This window comes from Triticum aestivum, chromosome 1D (assembly GCF_018294505.1).
Source record: "Triticum aestivum cultivar Chinese Spring chromosome 1D, IWGSC CS RefSeq v2.1, whole genome shotgun sequence".
NCBI lineage: Eukaryota > Viridiplantae > Streptophyta > Magnoliopsida > Poales > Poaceae > Triticum > Triticum aestivum.
Window position 1 is genome coordinate 83,109,899 of NC_057796.1, and position 17,303 is coordinate 83,127,201.

Genomic DNA, 17,303 nt, shown 5'->3' on the forward strand with positions numbered 1-17,303 from the left:
TACGTCAGTTTGCGTCGGCACGTTGGAGTTGCCCTTAAGCGAGGCTAAGAATTTGTTGACCAAAGACAATACATCCGTGATAGTTGTAGATTTCGACATTTTGAGAACTTCTCAGTGTATTCAATTTTGAGAGGGCTTGTTCTAGGAATCACTTGCATCATTATCCTGTTTCACATCAGATTTGTACCCCCTCCGTCTCATAATATAAGAGCGTTTTTGACACTGCTCTTATTTTATGGAACGGGATTGGATTAGGTGATGTGTGTCTCTAAACGTGCAACTCCAACAATTAAGCGCCTGTTCAGCAGCCCTTCACGGAGCGGAGCGCGTGGAGCGGCCTGTTAGCAGCTCCGTAAATTTTAACTGGGTTGCCGCTCCGCTCCGGCGCGGAGCCGCGGAGCGGAGGGAGTCCGAACGCGCCCTAAAGTCCACATTTCAGCAAACGAATTCTTGCTGCAAAAGGGTTCAGGTCTAAAGCGTGGTTCCCGCGCATTAACTTGACAACTTTTACCACAAGAACGTACCACTCCACGAGCATGGCGCCAATCGCAAAACGCTGTGAATTTTCCAACCCAACCAACCGCCACCCACCCCCGGTAGACTAGACAGCACGGTGAGCAGCTAGCACAGGGATCCCTATCCTATTGCAGTTTGTGCACAAAGGGCGGCCGCAGAAGGCACCGGTTGCCCGCCTGACCGAAATGGAAGGCTGACGGATCTGCCAAGGACTAGGATCTAGTGACATTCTCTTTAACTGCATCCGGCGAGGCGAGGGGCCAGGGCAGCTAGCGCTCGGCCTTTTACTCCTTTCTGCAGCCCTAGATTTGGAATAGCGACCTAGCTAGCCCACACACGCATGCCTTACGTCTGAGTCTCTTCTTCCCTCTCTCTCTCTCTCTCTCTCTCTCTCTCTCTCTCTCTCTCTCTCTCTCTTCTCTCTCTCTCTCTCTCTCTCTCTCTGCGCTGCTCCCCTTTGCCTTATTCTGTGAGATTTCGGTTAGTGCTTGGTGGTACGTGAGAGTGTCTATTTTGTGGAGAGAAGAAGAAAACCCATATGGTGATGCATGTGTGAACATGTCTCGTCCTTTGCAACGAAAATAAGGGAGCGAGAATTGGCCCATGCTGCCTCCTGCCCCACGTGACCGGCCTCGCCGTAAGCCGTCTGGTGCAGCCACCAGTCAAACTTTAAAGCCTTTCAAGCCCTCTTTCCCCCACCTCTTCCCCCCCCCCCCCCCCCCCCCCCCCCCCCCCCCCCCCCTCTCTCTCCCTCCCTCTCTGTGCAAGCTAGTGGTAGGTCGGCGGACGCCATGGCGAGCAGCGGCGAGGTGCAGAGATCGCTGCAGGCGGTGGCGCAGGGGCTGCGGTGGACGTACGCCCTCCTCTGGCAGCTCTGCCCCGACCAAGGGTACAGCGCAAGACTACCAACTCGAGCTCCATCCTTGCAATGTTCATGTCTCACTCGCATAATTGCTTCATCTATCTTGATCTGTTCATGCTCACAAGTGTTCTTTAAATTTCTTTTGCTCGTCACGGGAATCAATGGGACTGCATGGCAGCGCGCTGGTGTGGGCGGAGGGGCACTACAACGGCGCCATCAAGACGCGCAAGACGGTGCAGCCGGCCGTCGCCCAGGCGCAGGCGCCGGCGCCGGCGGCGGAGGCAGCCGACCAGGCCCGGAGCCGGCAGCTGCGGGAGCTGTTCGACTCGCTGGCCAGGGAGGCTGCCGCAGGCGGCGGGCCAGGCTTCAGGGACGTCCACGGCTGCGCCCAGGAGGCTCGGCGGCCCAGCGCGGCGCTGGCGCCGGAAGACCTGACGGAGACGGAGTGGTTCTATCTCATGTCCGCCTCCTACTCCTTCCCTCCCGGCGTCGGGTACGCACCACGTTTGCAGCTTTTCTTGCACCTTTTTTAGCATCTTGTTACCGCATTTTCTTACTCCGGCAAAACATTCCGGCTGTAGCTAAGGAAGAGAAGTTTCGGTCCATCTTGTTTTGACAAACTTCTAACCAAACCTAGACAAAATTACGGGAACACTTCCAGCCTTCAGGTGTGCTACATAGCCGTCGTGAAAGGTGTTCTCGTGTTAGAAAGTTGTTTGTATCTTTTCTAGTACTCTCTCCATATCATAATATAAGAGGGTCTTTTTACATTATCATAGTGTCAAAAAACAAGTGGGGTGTTTGGAGCTCAGCCTCCATGGAGGCCGAAATTTTTGAAAAAAATAATCAAATTTTGAACTTTTAGTTTCAGAATAATCTGAAAAACATTGTACAAGTAAACAAGGAAGTGATGTGTATGTGTGTAAAATTTCAGGATGAAATACTTTAAAATGCGAGCCATGCAAAAAAGACAAATTCGTGGACTTTGAGGATAAATAGTGCATCTTCTAAAAAGCCTTTTTTTAGCACTCATTTTAATGTATTTCGTCCTAAAAATATACACACTTGTGCATTATGTACCTAAGTATATGTCTATTTTTTCAAAAAATTAGGAACATGCAAATTTGAATTTTGATCATTTCAAATTCAGCCTCCATGGAGGCCAGGCTGCTTTGGGCATTTTTGTCAAAAGAAAACGTTAATATTATGATACAGAAGTAGCGTTGTTTATGTAGTTCTACTGGTCGTAAGAGTAGCACACTTCAATATTTCTGGTAATATAATGTACACATGTATCAAACCAATATTCAATGTTACTCTCCTTTGGAATCCCGAAGATAAGTGAAAAGTTGGCCAACATTCTCCGAATTCCATAGAACATAAACCAAGAACAAACGCAACTCCATAACAATTTAGCCAAAAAAAGCATCTAAATGGGATGTGCTCAACATTCTCATCCTATCGATAAAGAGAACACGTTGCATTTGCCTGACCGTGAGGTTTAAGAATCTGGTCACTATAAGGTAAGTGACACCTGATCGCTTACGAAAGGAAGATTTTAATTTTAAGAAGGGTACGGGCACTCCAAGTATCTCTCGGTTTCTAGGACAATCTGCCCTAGATGATCCTCAAATCGAGAGAACCGTGGGGCCAAATGAGTTGGTCACAATGGAGTGGGAATCAAGGCACTAAGGGTCCGTCATCAAACCATTTCTTCCAGAGAGAGCGAGCGTCGGCAAAGTCCCAGTTGTTATCATGGAGTTTTGAGATGCGAGAAAACGGTCCTAAGTAGTAGGAAAAATGAGGGAATTTATCTTATAAGGGGCCCATGCTCTAACCACCAACCCAACCAAAACCAAGTGGAAGAACCGGAGCCGACAATGAATTTTACAAGGGATCTAACCTCCCTAATCTTAACGAAGGATTTCCAGATAGCCATTCCTCGGAGTGGAGCTAGAAGGGTCTCCATTGGGTAAATATTTGGCTCTAAGCAACTCTCTTCAAAGAATATTGTTGCTAGGTTGAGAAATTTCCCACGAACATTTCATCATAAGACACTTGTTCTTGATGGAAGTGTTGATGGCTTATAGAAACTTAATGAGCCTATATCATTTTAAGTGTCCATGGAGTTCCAAAAAATAACACTATGGTGCTTATCGAAACCCTCACGAGTTCCTTCCGACAAAGCCCATTGTGTACATAGGCATATTGGACAGGCACAAATTGATAAGGATAATCTTATCCCAAACGAACTGAATTTACCATGCCAAGGTACCACTCTGCATGTTTTTCACACAAAACAACGGTCCAATTTGTCAAATATTATTTGAGCTTTTAGATATCTGTGCTTGACATGATATTAAACTTAGCTTTAGATATAAAATTGTTATCCCATATTTTTTTCGAAATGGAGGCAATTTTTTTATCTCATCGCATTAATAAAGAAGAAGGTTTATGCCTCAATAAATGGAAAACAAAAGCCTACTCTCATGCCATGAGTGAACTCAAGTGCTTCGCCCAGGCGGTACTCCAATCCTTGACCTCATCCTTGATGTGTGCAATGATTATGTTTGGAATAGTAGGCATATTTCTGAAAACCCTTGCATTTCTCTCATTCCACAACTCCTGATGACCAACACTATGAGCAAGGCCATCGTCCATCTCATATGCTCTCCTCGCAACACTGCAGCCTCCCATCAAGCGCGAACCGAGAGGAGCGCTTGCTAGGAAGTGGTGTCGAGCTCCAATGCATCAATTCAAGATTTGACGGTGTTCCAAATTCTTTCTGATAGAGAGCCCACACTTGAAAAACATATGGGCGGCCGACTTAGGTTCCCTCTTGCATAGCTGACATAAACCGCGGTTTGGCCAGCCTCTTCTCTCCAAACGGCCGTCCAACCGGTTCGTACATTAGAGGTGCCAATAAAAAATGCACTTTAGAGGTGCCTAGATGACCCAACCCGTTGGCACCATGATGGTATCAATCACCCCGTGGAAATGGGAGACTTCATGGAATACTTGTTGTTGGCGGTCATCTTTCAAACAATATCATCGGCAATGTCATCGTGGAGCTGCACTTGTTCCAGACTAAAGGGCACAACATTGTGCAATGTAGCTTACCAAGAACCCGCGAGCCATGTCAATCTTCCTGGGCCAAGAAAGGTCGTGCAAAGCGTCTCACACGGCGAGGCTCCTTCCGGCCAAGGTATCATAGACCATGGGCACAATATCATTTGGCTTGGCCCCAAGAAGCCACGGGGAGTGCCAAAACTTGGTGGTCCAGCTATCGCCCACCATGACGGTAGTTGCGACCTAGAAGAGGTCCACGTCCACCTTGCTGCAAGGCGCCCGCAATCCTACCCAGGCCCGATTAGGCCCCTTCCATTTGTACCATGGCCAACGCAATCAAAGTGCTCTAGCATACTTGCACAAATACAAAGTCCCCAAGCCTCTAAACTTCCTTGGCATATAGACCAGCTTCCAGCTCGCCTTGCATTGACCACCAGAAACCTTGTTGAAGCTTCTCCACTGCCACAAGCGTCCCATGTTAGGACCAGGGGCTTGATGTGGGAGATTACCTGCTCCGTGGGGACCTCTTTGATAAGGGCAACCTTGCCAACCGCCATGATGTTGCCCCCCTAGCAGGGACGAGCTTACCCACCACCTTTTCGATGAGAGGCTGCAAATCGATCCTCCACCGACGGTGCATAGACAGAGGTACCCCGAGATATATCATGGGGAAAGTGACCTACTTGGCAGGAAAACTCTTGAGGACCTTGTCAAGTTCGATGTCAATGCATCAGATGGGCGCCACAAGCATCTTCTCCAAGTTCGTCACAAGGTTTGTGACCTCCCAAACCCATGCAGAATGATGGTAGTGCGTTGAATATCCACTCGAATTGGAGCCACAAAACGGTCGTGTCATCTGCATATAAGGAGGTGCAAATGAAAGCGGCCCTCCCACTCACCGGATGGAGATGGTCCCATTGAGTGGCGATGTCCAGAAGGTTCTGAAGCAGGTCGATCGCAAACACAAAGGGAAGTGGGGAGAGAGGGTCTCCATGCGAAAGGCCCCTCCCATGCTTGTTTAGCTCCCCAAGAACTCAACGAGACCCTCAAAGTCGAGGATTGCATAAGAGCGGTAAGCATGTCCCAGAATTTCACTAGGAACACCCTACAGTGGAGAAGATTGAGCAAGTGATCCCACCAAACAGAATCAAAGGTCTTCTTGGTGTCTAACTTAAACATGAGAGTTGGCTTCTTTAACCTGTGCAGCTTACGCCCCAAATTGTGAGCATATAGGAAGTTGTCATGGATACTCCATGACTTCATGAAAGCACTTTGGATCCGGATACGAGCACGTGCATGAAGGAAGCAAGATGTGAGGCCATCATCTTTGCCACAATTTTTTTTCACGGTTGTGTCAATTATACTAATAGGCCGAAAAAGTCATAGATTCACTCGACGCCATCCTTCTTGGGGAGAAGGGCGATGTTGGCCGATTTGACCCACTGGAAGTGCTCTACATGCAGGTCAGCAAAGAACCCACCATATAAGAGCCTTGTCCTTAGGCATTTGCACAATGGCATTAGTGACCTCCTTCTCTGTGATAGGGTCGCCAAGGGTCGACAGGTTGCATTGCGTGAAGTCTATGCCCTCCCAATTGAAATCATGTGTCCTTCTCTAGCCCTTGTGCAGCATGGATCCGAAGTGCTCCTGGGTCAACTTCTCTTTCTCATCATGATGCACCATTGCGGAGCCGGTGGACGAAGTTCTTCCTTCTACGGGTATTCACATGAAGGTGACACAAAATCACGTGTTGGCGGCACCCTCAGGTTAGATAATCCGCGTCACCCTCCTTGAGGTTAGATAATCTGCGAGCTCGAGGACGACAAGGCTAATGACTCCTCCTCAAATCTCCCTCCTCCGATGATAGAGTTCTCAAATCTTTTCTGTCGAGTTCAACACCTGAATAACTCCACAGTTACACTTGTTCGTGCTAGTTGACACCTGATAATCTCCTGTTGTCACGAGCCCAGTAAATCTGACATGTACTCTGTTTGGTTGATACTGGTCTGTACTCTGTTTGCAGGTTACCTGGAAGGGCCTTTGCAATGGGAGGGCACGTATGGCTTAGTAGAGCAAATGAAGTTGACAGCAAGGCCTTCTCAAGAGCAATACTTGCCAGGGTACTTTTCTTTTCTTGATTTTCCCAAGCCATTTGTTAGTTGGCGCTTAATCTGCAGCGCGTGTAAAATCGTAATCAAGCATTTAAGCATGACAAAAACTGGATGAACAAATTGTAGAAAGAATGAAAAAGCATAATTCTTTACCTAATGGTAGACATACAAAGTGATTGGGGTATAAACATGCTAATGGCGAAGCCAACACGAATCTGTACAATTCAGTTTTTCCCCCTTCTTTGTCTGATGATATTTTCCCTCTCATTTGGTGCATAACAAATTTCGGTGGCAATGAATTGCAGAGTGCAGGAATCAAGGTATTTCACCTATAAGCGCAGCTATTTACCAATTATGAATTTCTACCTACAAACTTCGTCTAATATCCAATTACTGTACATCAACGATATCACAGACGGTCGTATGCATTCCGATTGTCGACGGTGTCCTGGAAATCGGGACCACAGAAAAGGTGAATTCACATTTTATTATTTCATAATAAATAAACTAACCTGCTTCTCATTACTTCTGCCAAAAAAGTCTGCTTCTTATAACTGTGAGGATAAATCAGAGAAAACAGAGGGTCTGACCAATCAAAATGCACATATTTCAGGTGGAGGAAGACATAGGTTTAGTCCAGTATGCAATGGCCATCTTCATGGATCAACAAGAAACCCACATGACCCCTAGCATCTGTCATTCCAACCAAACCAGCCACATTGATCAACAGTCATTCCAAACACAGGGGAAGACACACACTGGTCAGCCAAAGCCAGAGCCAAACAAGTTCACACCGGAATACGATGACGATGAAATGGAGTACGATGACAACGAGATCGACACGGAATGCGCGTCAGGTTCGGAAACCAACACCGGAAGGGGTCACTGCCGGCATGGTCCACCAAACATTGCAAGCAATGATGATCACGCAACGCATAATGTAGGGAGGAGCAGCGAGCTGATGCAGGTTGAGATGTCGGAAAGGGTGAGAGATGGCTGCTCAAGCAACCTTGGCGATGAGATCCAAATGCTAATGGTTTGCCAGAACAGCGGTGATCATTCCAATTTACATGGGCAAGATGAGCCCTGGCATTTTCTCTATGAGGAGTTATGCAGTGGCTACCCTCAGTCGTCAGGTATTGCCATTTCTCATTCACATTTTTCTGGCTAGCATCTGACCTCTCTTGATGTCCTCTCTGTATCCCAGCTGCAGGTGAAGACCAAGCAATGGCTGAAAATGCTCACTACGCACACACAGTCTCGCTGATCCTGCATCGCAACAACGCCCTGAGACAGTCAGACGGGCCGAACACCAGGTCCTACCTGGCAGTCTCACACCAATCTTCATTCTCCAGATGGGATGCTGGCATCCATGGACGCGCGGTCGCCGAAGGCACCACCCGGCAGAAGATGCTCAAGAGTGTCCTCCTGTTCTTCAATGCTGCCTGCAACAAGCCACCGGGTGATCTCAGGTGCGACGATGCCGGTGCGCGAAGGGAGGTCGACTTCGGCGCCAGCCATGTCATGCAGGAGCGGAAGAGAAGGGAGAAGCTCAACGAGCGGTTCATCGTCCTGCGTTCCCTGGTGCCCTTCGTCACCAAGGCACGCACACAATCTTCAGCCAAAAAGATTCAGTAATTTATATCTTTGCAAATTCAGACGTCTTTTTTGCATGGTTGTCAGATGGACAAGGCCTCGATCCTCGGCGACACGATCGAGTACGTGAAGCAGCTGACCAAACGCATCCAGGACCTTGAGTCCTCTGTGGCCAGGCAGCAGGTTCACGGTGACCTGCTGGTGCCCAAGGGGTCGTCAGAGAGGCGTGCGCTGATGGGCATGGAAGGGCCCAGCAGCAGCAGCGGTAGCAGCAGCAGCGCCCCTGTGGCCACGGACGTGCAGGTCTCCATCATCGAGAGCGACGCGCTGCTGGAGCTCCGGTGCCCCGACAGGCGCGGCCTGCTGGTGACCATCATGCAGGCGCTCCAGGAGCAGCTCCGGCTCGAGGTCACCTCCGTCCAGGCCTCGTCGGACCGCGGCGTGCTGCTCGCGGAAATGCGAGCCAAGGTACAGTTATTCTTGGTTCATTCATCTGTCTGAACGTTACTGTTAATGCTGGCTTCTTTGCTGCATTGCATGCATGCAGGTGAGGGAGGTGCATGGGAGGAGGAGCAGCATTTCTCAAGTGAAGAGAGCGATCCATCTCATCATCTCATCGGGATGAGTGGATGTGCAACAGATTTGTAGCATATGCCATCAGCCTCTCCCTTGATGCTTATGAGTCGATAAAAAGCACCCTTTATCGAAAAATTTCATCAGGCTTTGTTTTTCTTTTTGTAATTTTTTAGCCTCTGTTCACTTCATATATATCAACACTAAAGATGATGCCTTAAAAAATTAGAGTGCATCACCAGTTTGATAAAATTATATCCCGTTTCTTCTGGCAAAAGAAGGGGATGCAAAGTTACCATATGGTCAAATTGGGAGACCATCTGTTCTCCCAAGGAAGTTGGGGGTCTCGGGGTGATTAACACCAAGGTCATGAACAGGTGCCTTATCGTCAAATGAGCGTGGAAGCTCCTACAGGGCCAAGGGGGGTTTGTGGCTACAGATTTTTAGGAATAAGTATAAAAAACACTCCTATTTTATTCTGCACAAAATCAGAGGGAAAATAATAATTTTTTGTAACACATCCATCACAATGCAAGTACAAAAATACCCTTCAAAATTTACTTTGAGATCCAGATATTTTATAAGGAGGTGTAGTAAGAAAAGATAAGCAAACAAGCAAGAACTGCTCTTTATTATTAGAAAAAAAAGGTCAGAAAACAAAGTGAATGACAAGGCCCGTGTGGTGACCAAGACAAATTTATGTGCCCAAAGGGGGATAAGTTGATCAAGACATCATGGAATTCAGCATCTTCGTGACTGCGGACTAAGGTAGGAACAACCCTGTTTGGGTGCCTGCGGCCCCTGCATCTTCTGATCAGCCACCCATCTGGCAAACTCTGACGGAATTTCGCGCTTCCCATACACAAGGAGCCATCCAAACCTGAACCAATAGCAGCGCTCTGGTATGGAGTCAGATTTTTCAGCACTTTCGAGAAGTGCTAATCTGAAAATCTGCTAAAAGCATCCCTGCCTACACCATCTACTTTGCTCTTTTTAGCCTACAAAATAAATAGACGCTTTAAGAAGAAAACATCGCAGAGAAAGAAAACACGCCCCATAGCAACCAGGATAAAATGTAATGCATTTTTGCATCTAGCTAGTATGAAATGTAGAGGGTGGGGCGGGGTGCAGAGAATATATAGAACAAAAACTTTGTTCACTAGTGAGGAGTCCTCAGAAGTGGCTGAAATTTCTTTTCAGATATTTCACGGACTGCATTCCTGCCTCAGAAAAAGCACAAATGAACAAATGAAGGCGCGTGAATTGCAAAAGTAAAACAAAAAAGTTCATTATGATGTACTCCCTCCGTTCTCTAATATAAGACCTTTTAACTTTTTCTTGATTCATATGTATCTAGACACATTTTAGTGTGTATGTTCACTCACTTTAATACGTACGTAGTCAATATTTTGAAATAGCTAAAAGGTCTTATATTAGGGAACGGAGGGAGTAGTAATAATGGAGGGGGAGAACTGTCTGCTGAAAAACAAAACAATGAATCATCTAAGGCCTCGTTCCTCCTTGGAAAGCTCAATGCCTGCACAAATGAAAACTAGAAGAGAATGAACCGACGCCGATAGACCAAAAAAGAAGCTACATTAACAAGATATAAGATCAATTGGTTTAGGTACTATTTGAAAATTCAGAGAACTGATGGGATATACAATATAGAACACTTCTCTTGACATGTCACAACCAAAGGTGCAGTCAATGACATGAAACAAGACCAATTTTGACTTGAACTTTATGACAGCTAATAAGATATACTTTGTTTTACTTCAGTAAGCTCTACATTGTTTCTGAATCTGAAAAAACACCATTGAAGGTACAGGTACGTTGCTAATTCAAACCAGAACAGAGTGAACTACCATTGATAGACAAAAAAAAACAGTTTCTACTAGTTATATATTCAGGCTCTACTCATATTATATACCTCGAAGTAGAACTAATTATATTGAGGCTCTACTAATTATATATGTAAGTATCACTTAGAGCACTTAACTTTTTCATTTTCAGATACACAGAATGAAAACCATTGTTCTACCCAGATTAACCAACTGGGTGAAATCATGCAACACCTAGCATGCTCACTGAATTCGATCACAACAATCAGAAAAATTAGGCACAGGAGACACAAAATCATATGGAAAAGGCTATAGGAAGATTACAGATTCAGATTCAAACATTGATTCTTCTTTCTATAGCAAATCAAATAATTTCTAGACCAAATCACACACTCTAATTTACATGTTTTGAACACATGCAGATTTTATTTTGCACAGAATCAAAGAAATTTTTGAGTTTTTGTAACACATCCATCACAATGCAAGTACGAAAATACCCTTCAAAAATTGCTTTAAGATCCAGATAATTTTTAAGGGGGTGTAGTAAGAAAAGATAAGAAACAACAGCAAACAAACAAGAACGGCTCTTTATTAAAGAAGCTACATTAATAGGATATAAGATCAACTGGTTTAGGTACTATTTGAAATTCAGAGAACTGATGCGATATACAACATAGAACACTTATCTTGACGTGTCACGGCCAAAGGTGCAGTCAGTGATATGAAACAAGACAACTTTGACTTGAACATTATGACAGCTAATAACATACTCTGTTTTACTTCAGTAAGCTCTACATTGTTTCTGAATGTGAAAAAAAGAGTGACTATTGATGGCATGACTTTGTTGTGTCAATAACAGTAATAGATAAGTAGAGTAACAAATTTCCCTCAAAAAAAAGAGTGACAAAGTAAAACATCATTGAAGGTACAGGTACATTGCTAATTCAAACCAGAACAGAATGAACTGCCATTGACAGACAAAAAAAAAAGATAATTATATCCAGGCTCTACTAGTTATATATTCAGGCTCTACTCATATTATATAGCTCGAAGTATCACTTATATTGGGGCTCTACCAATTATATACTATGTAAGGATCACTTAGAGCACTTAACTTGTTCATTTTCAGATACGCGAAGGAAAATCATTGTTCTACCCAGATTAACCAACTGGGTGAAATCGTGCAAATCGCTTGATGTGCTGCTTCGTTTGTCACTTCATAATGAAGGATAGACCGCATTAAGAATCATCACCCCAAAAACATGATGAATAGGAAACTACGAGGCCCCTTGGATAAAAAGTCCTTCACCTTATAACGCTACGAGGGCCAGGTAAACAAGAAGCTCTCCATTTCTGAATTATTCAGTGTGTGTGCAGTGGCAACAAAAACACAGCAATCTAAAAAACTAAATCAATTGGAGGCCTAAAAAATAAACTCTCTTGTACTAAACCATATCAACACCTAGCATGTGGATACCATAAATTTTTCTTGGATATATAAGCAAAACAAACAACATTCAGCTGCGAGAAATGTAAACTATACAAAATATGGGAACATGAACAGAAAAAGGCCATCAGCTTCTGCTAAAGGGATTAATCCTGCAATAATGAGACACGGAAACTAACACTTCAGGATAATCACTCGCTCTTCATTTGAAAAATCCTACAAGGAAACCTGGCCTAATTTACTCTTCACTGGGCCAAAAGCAACAAAAAAATGCTCACTGAATTCGATCACAGCAATCAGAAAAATTAGGCACAGGAGACACAAAATCATATGGAAAAGGCTATAGGAAGAGTGCACAACGAAGGATCCACAGCTACTTGTGCTGTGTGCATCCCAGTTACATCCCCGGAGGATCGCTAAGATGTCAGTTAACTGAACCAAGCCTCAGTTCGAACAAAAAGCAGAGTTGCTACTGAACAAGTCTAGCAAGAACAATGGAGTATGGCCAATAATCCCTACAAACTAAAGGAGGCAGACCCACACTCCTCTCAGCCTAGCATGGAAGCGTATCAAAGCATTCGATCAGGCGCCAAAAATTGCCGATAGCTCGCTGTACTGCGGCAAAGACCAAGAATAGCCGGTGCCGTTGCTGATCGGCAGTGTGGTGGGCCTGGATGTGGCGTGGTCGGGCGAGAAGCAGCTGTAGCTCTCCAGCGTCGATGCCTCACTGACTTGTGACGACTCTGGCGTGGCCCAATCTTGGCCAGGGAGGCGGGAGGTGGTGCCATTGGAGGAGGTCAGGGCGGACGGCTGGAAGGCCCAAGCGCCGGTGTTATCGCTCAAGGGTGTCGTGGCATTGTAGCCGGTCAGCTCGGAGCTGGCTGGTGAGACGAACTCGTAATTGCCCAATCGTGCCGTCGACGTGTCGCTCAGGTCCGAATTCGCTGGCGTGGGCTAATCTTGGGCGGGGCGGAGGAAGGCGGTGCGGTCGAAGGTCAGGGAGAAGCTGGGAATCAGCGGTGTGGCTGTGGGTGCTCTGCGTACCGGCGGTTCTTGCTCTTCTTGCTCTGCCTGCGGCCGCTCGACTGGAAGCAAGAACGCTTCTTGAATCTCCGATGTGGCAACCAAGGTGGGCGGATTTGGTGCGGCAGGAGACGGACGGAACTGCAGGCATCGCCTCACGCCGGAGCGCTCGCCCGCGGCCGCCGCCTTCCTCTTGGACCCCGACATCGACGACGACCCAGACGAAATGGGTTTCGAGGCGGACCGGCCAGCACGACGCTTCTGGTAGATTTTGCAGAGGGCGGGCATTGCCTCGCCGGGGCGGGGGTCTTCCTGGCTGAACTCGAGCATCAGCCAGCCGTTCTTGGGCTCGTAGGTGAAGGGCTGGCGGTACCCGACGACGGCGCCGCCCGCGTCGAGCACGTCGCACCGCGCCTTCTCCGAATGCCAGGTGCCGACCCCGCCCGCGACGGCGCGGCACCTGCGGGTGCCCCGGCTGCTCTGGGCCCGCGCGGAGGTGAAGAAGTACCACTCCCTGCCCTCCCCGTCGCTGCTCGCCGAGGCGGGGAGGAGGCCGGTGACGAGCGCGGCGGGCTCGGCCGCGTACACGTCCGCGTCGTGGATGTACCGGGCGGCGGCGGCGGGGAGCGGGGACCCGGAGATCTTGCGCTGGAGGTAGATCGTGACGAGGTCGGCGTCGCAGGGCGCGAAGATGAGGCCGCGGGGCGAGTCGGGCGTGCGCGGGGACGCCATGGGAGGAGGAGGGACGGAGCTTGCCCGCGCGGGAGAGGGGCGGAAAGGAGAGGGGGATCTGCGCGCGTGTGGCTGCGGTCGAACGCTTTCCTTTTGAAATTTGGTTCGGGGACGGGAAATCGCGTGCCCAAGTGAAAACGGGGAGAGCGGTGACGTCGTATGTGAGCTCGGTTTGCGTCGTGTTCTTTTTTCCTAAACTAGATGATACCTCACGTGTTGCTGCGGGACATTTGTGTGCGATAATATTAGTAGGTTAACTTGTATCTTTTTCTAAGCGTGGAAGTATGAAACATGTCAAATGGAGAGCAAGTACTGAATAATAATTTTCAGTAACTATAATAATTATTATTATACAACAACAAATTCCGTAGTTTTTCTATGTCTGACAAACATGTGGAACTACATCCATATTTGGCTAATAGAGAGCAATTAATCAATATATTATCAGATATATCTATATAGAACAAACGAACATCTGAAGATTCTGCTAGCCTTACAAACTACATATACATCTTGCAAAAAAATACATGCTTGATACGTCTACATGCATCCTTGCTTCAAGCTTTCTCTCAAAGTTCTGCACTTCTGCTAGCCTCAAAGACTATATGTACATCGTGCAAAAAATACATGGATGACAGGTCATTGCTTCAAGCTTTCTCTAACAATTTGAATTATTCATAGGCTATAGGAGGGAAAAAGAGATATAACCACAAATTTAGCAGGGGAAATCCTGGGCTCAACTTCTTTGGTAGTGTATTCAGCAGACTTAGAAAATGAAACAAAAAAATCTTTTCCATTGCAAGATATAGATGTTTTCCTAATGGGCAAGAAATGATGGCTGACAATATTAGTATTAAAGAAGAAACATGTATTAGTAACAACAGTAAATTGACCGAGAGTGACAATCGTATGATCTTGGCACAAACCGCAAGATCATAGTCGGGTTCAACATGTTATTGGACAATGTCACGGATTTAAACATCAAGAATATTTACCCTGCACAAATTCATTACTTATCAGCTTGTTTAAGCCATCATATTATGCATTTCCTAGGCGTTCGAATAATCCAAATATCGAACAATAGAGCTGTTGCTGCTAGATCAAAGTAGTTTCTTACCAAGGAAGACATAAAGTTATGCACCAATATAATGAAAGAAATAATGTACGACAATATATATTTATGCTCATAAGGAAACCTATAGAAATTTAAATGTTTTAGTTTATTTCCAAGAAAGAAAGATAGAAGAAGCAGGATCAGGCATAGACCTACCAGATCGTATGATGGCCATCGGCCTTCAGTCATGTCATTCTTCGCAACCACGCCACTTCATGGGCTGTGACTCGTTTAGATTGCTTCCACGACATGCACCCGCTGTATGAGAAACTCAAACGCTTTTGAGGCCCTGCCAAAACAACTGAAACTCAGATCCTAGCATATATTTATTTTCTTGATTTACAACATTGTTGATGAAAGTGAAATTTGGTGGTCATTAGCATATATTGTGAATGTCCCGTGAGTATGTTCTTGATTCTTGGATACGAAGAAAAAGCAGGTGGACGGCATTAGTGATAAAGATATTGGTGGATTCAAAAGATATAAATGGTGAGAGGAATAAGTTGTTACCTACGACGTACAAATTTTCAGATTTGGGTAGCAGATCGACACGGAGCGTATGTACCAAATCTTGCAGAACAGTTCTAGAGACCACAATTCAAGTGTAAGGAATCCTATATATCAATGAAGTACGAAACTTTTGTGAGGCCAACATGTGACAACCATAAAAGCCACAAACAGTAAACTAAAACGGTTTACAAAAATCTAATCAATGTGTTGGGCACGTTAAGATGATTATCTATGACAAAAGAGGAACACATGTTCATATACATAAACTGCACAACTTATAATTCCATGTGTAGATATATCTAGCAATCAAATTACTTGCCTGTATAGTCTTGGCTGAAATGCTGCAATATTTAATTTACCGCTAACAAACAACCATGTGCAAAAATTTCGCCCACTTTAGTATGAAATTTTGGGAATAATTGACGTGCATGCCAGCAAGTAAGGACCCTGAAAAATCAAAAAAGAAACTTAGTCATATATAATCTACCAGATGCTTATGCTGAATCCTGAAACAAAAGACAATAAAGTTGTAACCATTGGATCTGAAAGTAATACAGTAATAAATAAATTGTACCACAGAGGGAACTGATACATGGAGAATCATAAGAATTATCCATCTCAAGTCTAAATGAGATATACAGGAATCTTAAGAGCTGCATTTTTTCACTGAATCCAACCAGAATTCAGATTCGTGTGCATGCATTTACTCGAGTCAATGGGAATTCAGAGTTTTCGCTAGATGCACGGGAATGCAACAAATTTATGTACATGGTCCCATAGCAGTGGATGTATTGACCCTTGTATGAACAAAGCGACAGACGCATGAGAATATGGCATCGTATCCTAAACCAGTGGCATAGCAGTAAGACAATATATGAGGATTGCAGGGGGCGGGAGGGTGTTCTGGACTAACCTGATACATTAGAGATTTGTCCCATCTAGCTTCATTGCCGCTGCCACACTCCGCCATGATCCCCTGCTTCTCTATCCCGCATAGCCGCCGCACGCCTTATCTTTCTCATCCCCCTCGGATCCGTCGAGCGGCGGCAGGCGGAAGGAGCTGAGCAGTGGCTGCTGGGCGCAGTGCTAGCAGCCGCCGATTTGGCGTGGATGGCGACTTTGGTGAAAGCTGAATAAAACTGTTGCTTATTGATGATTTGGTGCGGCATACAAGAGTATATAAGAGGGTACAAACCGACTTGGGGTAGGGATACAAAACTGACTTGGACTAGAAGTCTTATACCATAATGACTACTCTAACATCCCCCCGCAGTATCAACGGCAGGCTCGACGACGTTGAGACTAAAACAGATATCTTGAAACGGCTTAGTAGGCAGTGCCTTGGTGAAAATGTCAGCAAACTGAGCCGTAGAGGGAACATGAAGCACCCGAACCTGACCAAGAGCAACCTTTTCACGAACAAAATGAATATCAATCTCAATATGCTTTGTGCGTCGGTGTTGAACTGGATTGCTGGTCATGTAGACTGTTGATATGTTGTCACAGTAGACAATAGTGGCCTGCTCAATAGGCCTGTGTAGCTCGGAGAGTAACTGCCGAATCCAGATTGTATCTGCAACGGCATGTGCCACAGCGCGATACTCAGCCTCGGCTGACGAACGTGAGACTGTAACCTGTCTTTTCGAAGACCAAGAAATCAAATTGTTACCAAGAAAAACACAAAAACCGGAAGTGGACCTTCGAGTGTCAGGACAACCAGCCCAGTCTGCATCAGAGTATGCGGTAAGCGAGTTTGGAGAAGAATTATTGAGGTGGAGACCATGATTGAGAGTTCCTTTTAAATACCGAAGAATGCGTTTAACATGATTATAGTGAGGACCCGGGGATCATGCATATAGAGACATGCTTGTTGAACAACAAAAGAGATTTCAGGACGAGTAATGGT

The 17,303-nt window shown here is 45.9% G+C and overlaps 1 protein-coding gene and 1 pseudogene across 1 annotated transcript; one reads left to right on the forward strand and one right to left on the reverse strand.

Moving 5' to 3' along the window:
- Nucleotides 1-1,265: 1,265 nt before the first annotated feature.
- On the forward strand, nt 1,266-10,025 carry LOC123180469 (transcription factor BHLH42). The gene is made up of 9 exons (XM_044592522.1): nt 1,266-1,405; nt 1,557-1,871; nt 6,471-6,567; nt 6,864-6,878; nt 6,974-7,030; nt 7,172-7,694; nt 7,772-8,160; nt 8,242-8,622; nt 8,702-10,025. Exons 1-9 carry the CDS (start codon nt 1,308-1,310, stop codon nt 8,777-8,779), a joined length of 1,953 nt encoding a protein of 650 aa, XP_044448457.1. The 5' UTR covers nt 1,266-1,307; the 3' UTR covers nt 8,780-10,025.
- On the reverse strand, nt 10,019-13,836 carry LOC123180468 (uncharacterized; annotated as a pseudogene).
- Between the last annotated feature and the right edge of the window lie 3,467 nt (nt 13,837-17,303).

Coding starts and splice junctions, on each gene's coding strand:
- LOC123180469 (XM_044592522.1), top strand. CDS start 1,308: ATGGCGAGCAGCGGCGAGGTGCAGAGATCGCTGCAGGCGGTGGCGCAG. Junction 1,406..1,556: donor CAGCTCTGCCCCGACCAAGG/GTACAGCGCAAG, acceptor ACTGCATGGCAG/CGCGCTGGTGTGGGCGGAGG. Junction 7,695..7,771: donor TGGCTACCCTCAGTCGTCAG/GTATTGCCATTT, acceptor TCCCAGCTGCAG/GTGAAGACCAAGCAATGGCT.